The 1,481-nt window shown below is 36.7% G+C and overlaps 1 protein-coding gene across 1 annotated transcript in view; it reads left to right on the top strand.

The window, feature by feature from the left end:
- The first annotated feature begins 597 nt into the window (after nt 1-597).
- LOC106980952 (lipase member J) overlaps nt 598-1,481 on the top strand; it is a 23,539-nt gene continuing 22,655 nt past the window's right edge. The window contains exons 1-2 of the mRNA XM_015079040.3: nt 598-705; nt 1,288-1,405. Of these exons, the coding sequence (XP_014934526.3) occupies nt 601-705; nt 1,288-1,405 (223 nt within the window). The 5' untranslated portion in view covers nt 598-600. The remainder of the gene's footprint in view (nt 706-1,287; nt 1,406-1,481) is intronic.

The raw sequence follows: 1,481 nt of genomic DNA, 5'->3' as shown, positions 1-1,481 counted from the left end.
TTTGGGAGACAATGTGGGCAGTGACCTCGGTGGCTCCCTGGTTTCTTATTCCAGAAAGAACTTAAGAGTCCTGGTTTCCCAGAATTTAGGATACTCAAAACAAGCATTTCTGTATGCAGTAAAATCTAGATGCTGAGAGTCTGGATGGAAGTTGAGTTATCCAATCTTCCTAATCTCCTCACCCATCCTCCTGCCCTCCCCAAAACCCAGCAACCTTTAAACACACTTTAAATAAGTGTTAGCCTGGTAAGAATATTATTACATCCTTAATTCAGCTATCAATGAACTTGTAGTATATGATACAGTTTTTGGAACTGGGCTAGGCAATTCTACGATGGCGACTTCAAAGAGGGGGTTTGCGCTACAAAATAGGGCGGCTGGAAAAAGCATGGGTTTGAGAATGAAGCAGGAACGAATCTGAATCTTGACGGCCAAGAACGCCCTGTATCTTTAGACAACTTACTTAATTTTTCAGAGCTTCAACTTTCTTATCTGAAACTGGTAATATTCCTTAACTCACAGAATTATTCAAATAGTCAAATGTTATTACTTGTTGCGATTCTAATAGTGTTAATGTCTCCTTTGGTATGTAGATCCCAAATGTGGTACCGTTTCAAAGTGATGTCTTTCATTTTAATTCTTGGGACTACTCATGGTGCCTTTCGATCCCGAAGATCTGTAAACCCTGAAGCAAACATGAATATCGTAAGCTGCTAGGAAATAAATGCTGAGTTGCCAAAGTAACAGAGAATACTACTCTTTCTTTAATTTGGGGGTGCTTTTATTTTAATAGATCTGCAGTCAAACTTATATCCTTGCATTCGTATATTTTGATATGAGTCAGCCCATAGTCCCCATTTACTGTTCTGTAGCTTTAGCCTTATTTTGTCCCTGGATGAAAATGTATATAAATATTTATGGAGGACTTACAAATTCTCTTTTGTATACACGCATAAACATACAAATTTCAGACCTAAGCTTACCTATGAGCATAGACATACAAACATCTTTGAATAAACATATATTTTTAAATTGTATCTGGTTGAGTAAAAGCATGACCGATTAGTAGTTAGAAAAAAATAATGTATAAGACTGATGAATATAATGTATAACACCTTGGTAGGTGTTCTATAAATATCTATTACTGAAGGCATCAATGAACTAGTGAAAAAAATAGTCCTAATGCTGAGACGGTATGAAGGTCCATTATTACATTAATAGGTTAGATTGTTATCACATTACATTAACAGACCAACATACTAAAAGGTTTCCTTTTTCTTTATCTAGAGCCAAATTATTTCCTATTGGGGCTACCCAGGTGAAGTGCATGATGTTGTAACTGACGATGGTTATATCCTTGGCCTTTATAGAATTCCTTATGGGAAGGCGAACAACGACAATTCAGGTAATATTCAATCGAGAACACATTGGTGACTTTCTGGGACCTGAGATTCTTCCCTTTGCCACTTCTTTTCAGTAAG

Source organism: Acinonyx jubatus, chromosome D2, assembly GCF_027475565.1.
Source record: "Acinonyx jubatus isolate Ajub_Pintada_27869175 chromosome D2, VMU_Ajub_asm_v1.0, whole genome shotgun sequence".
Lineage (NCBI taxonomy): Eukaryota > Metazoa > Chordata > Mammalia > Carnivora > Felidae > Acinonyx > Acinonyx jubatus.
Note: the sequence above shows the minus strand (reverse complement) of the source record. Positions and strands in the feature narration are given on the sequence as shown.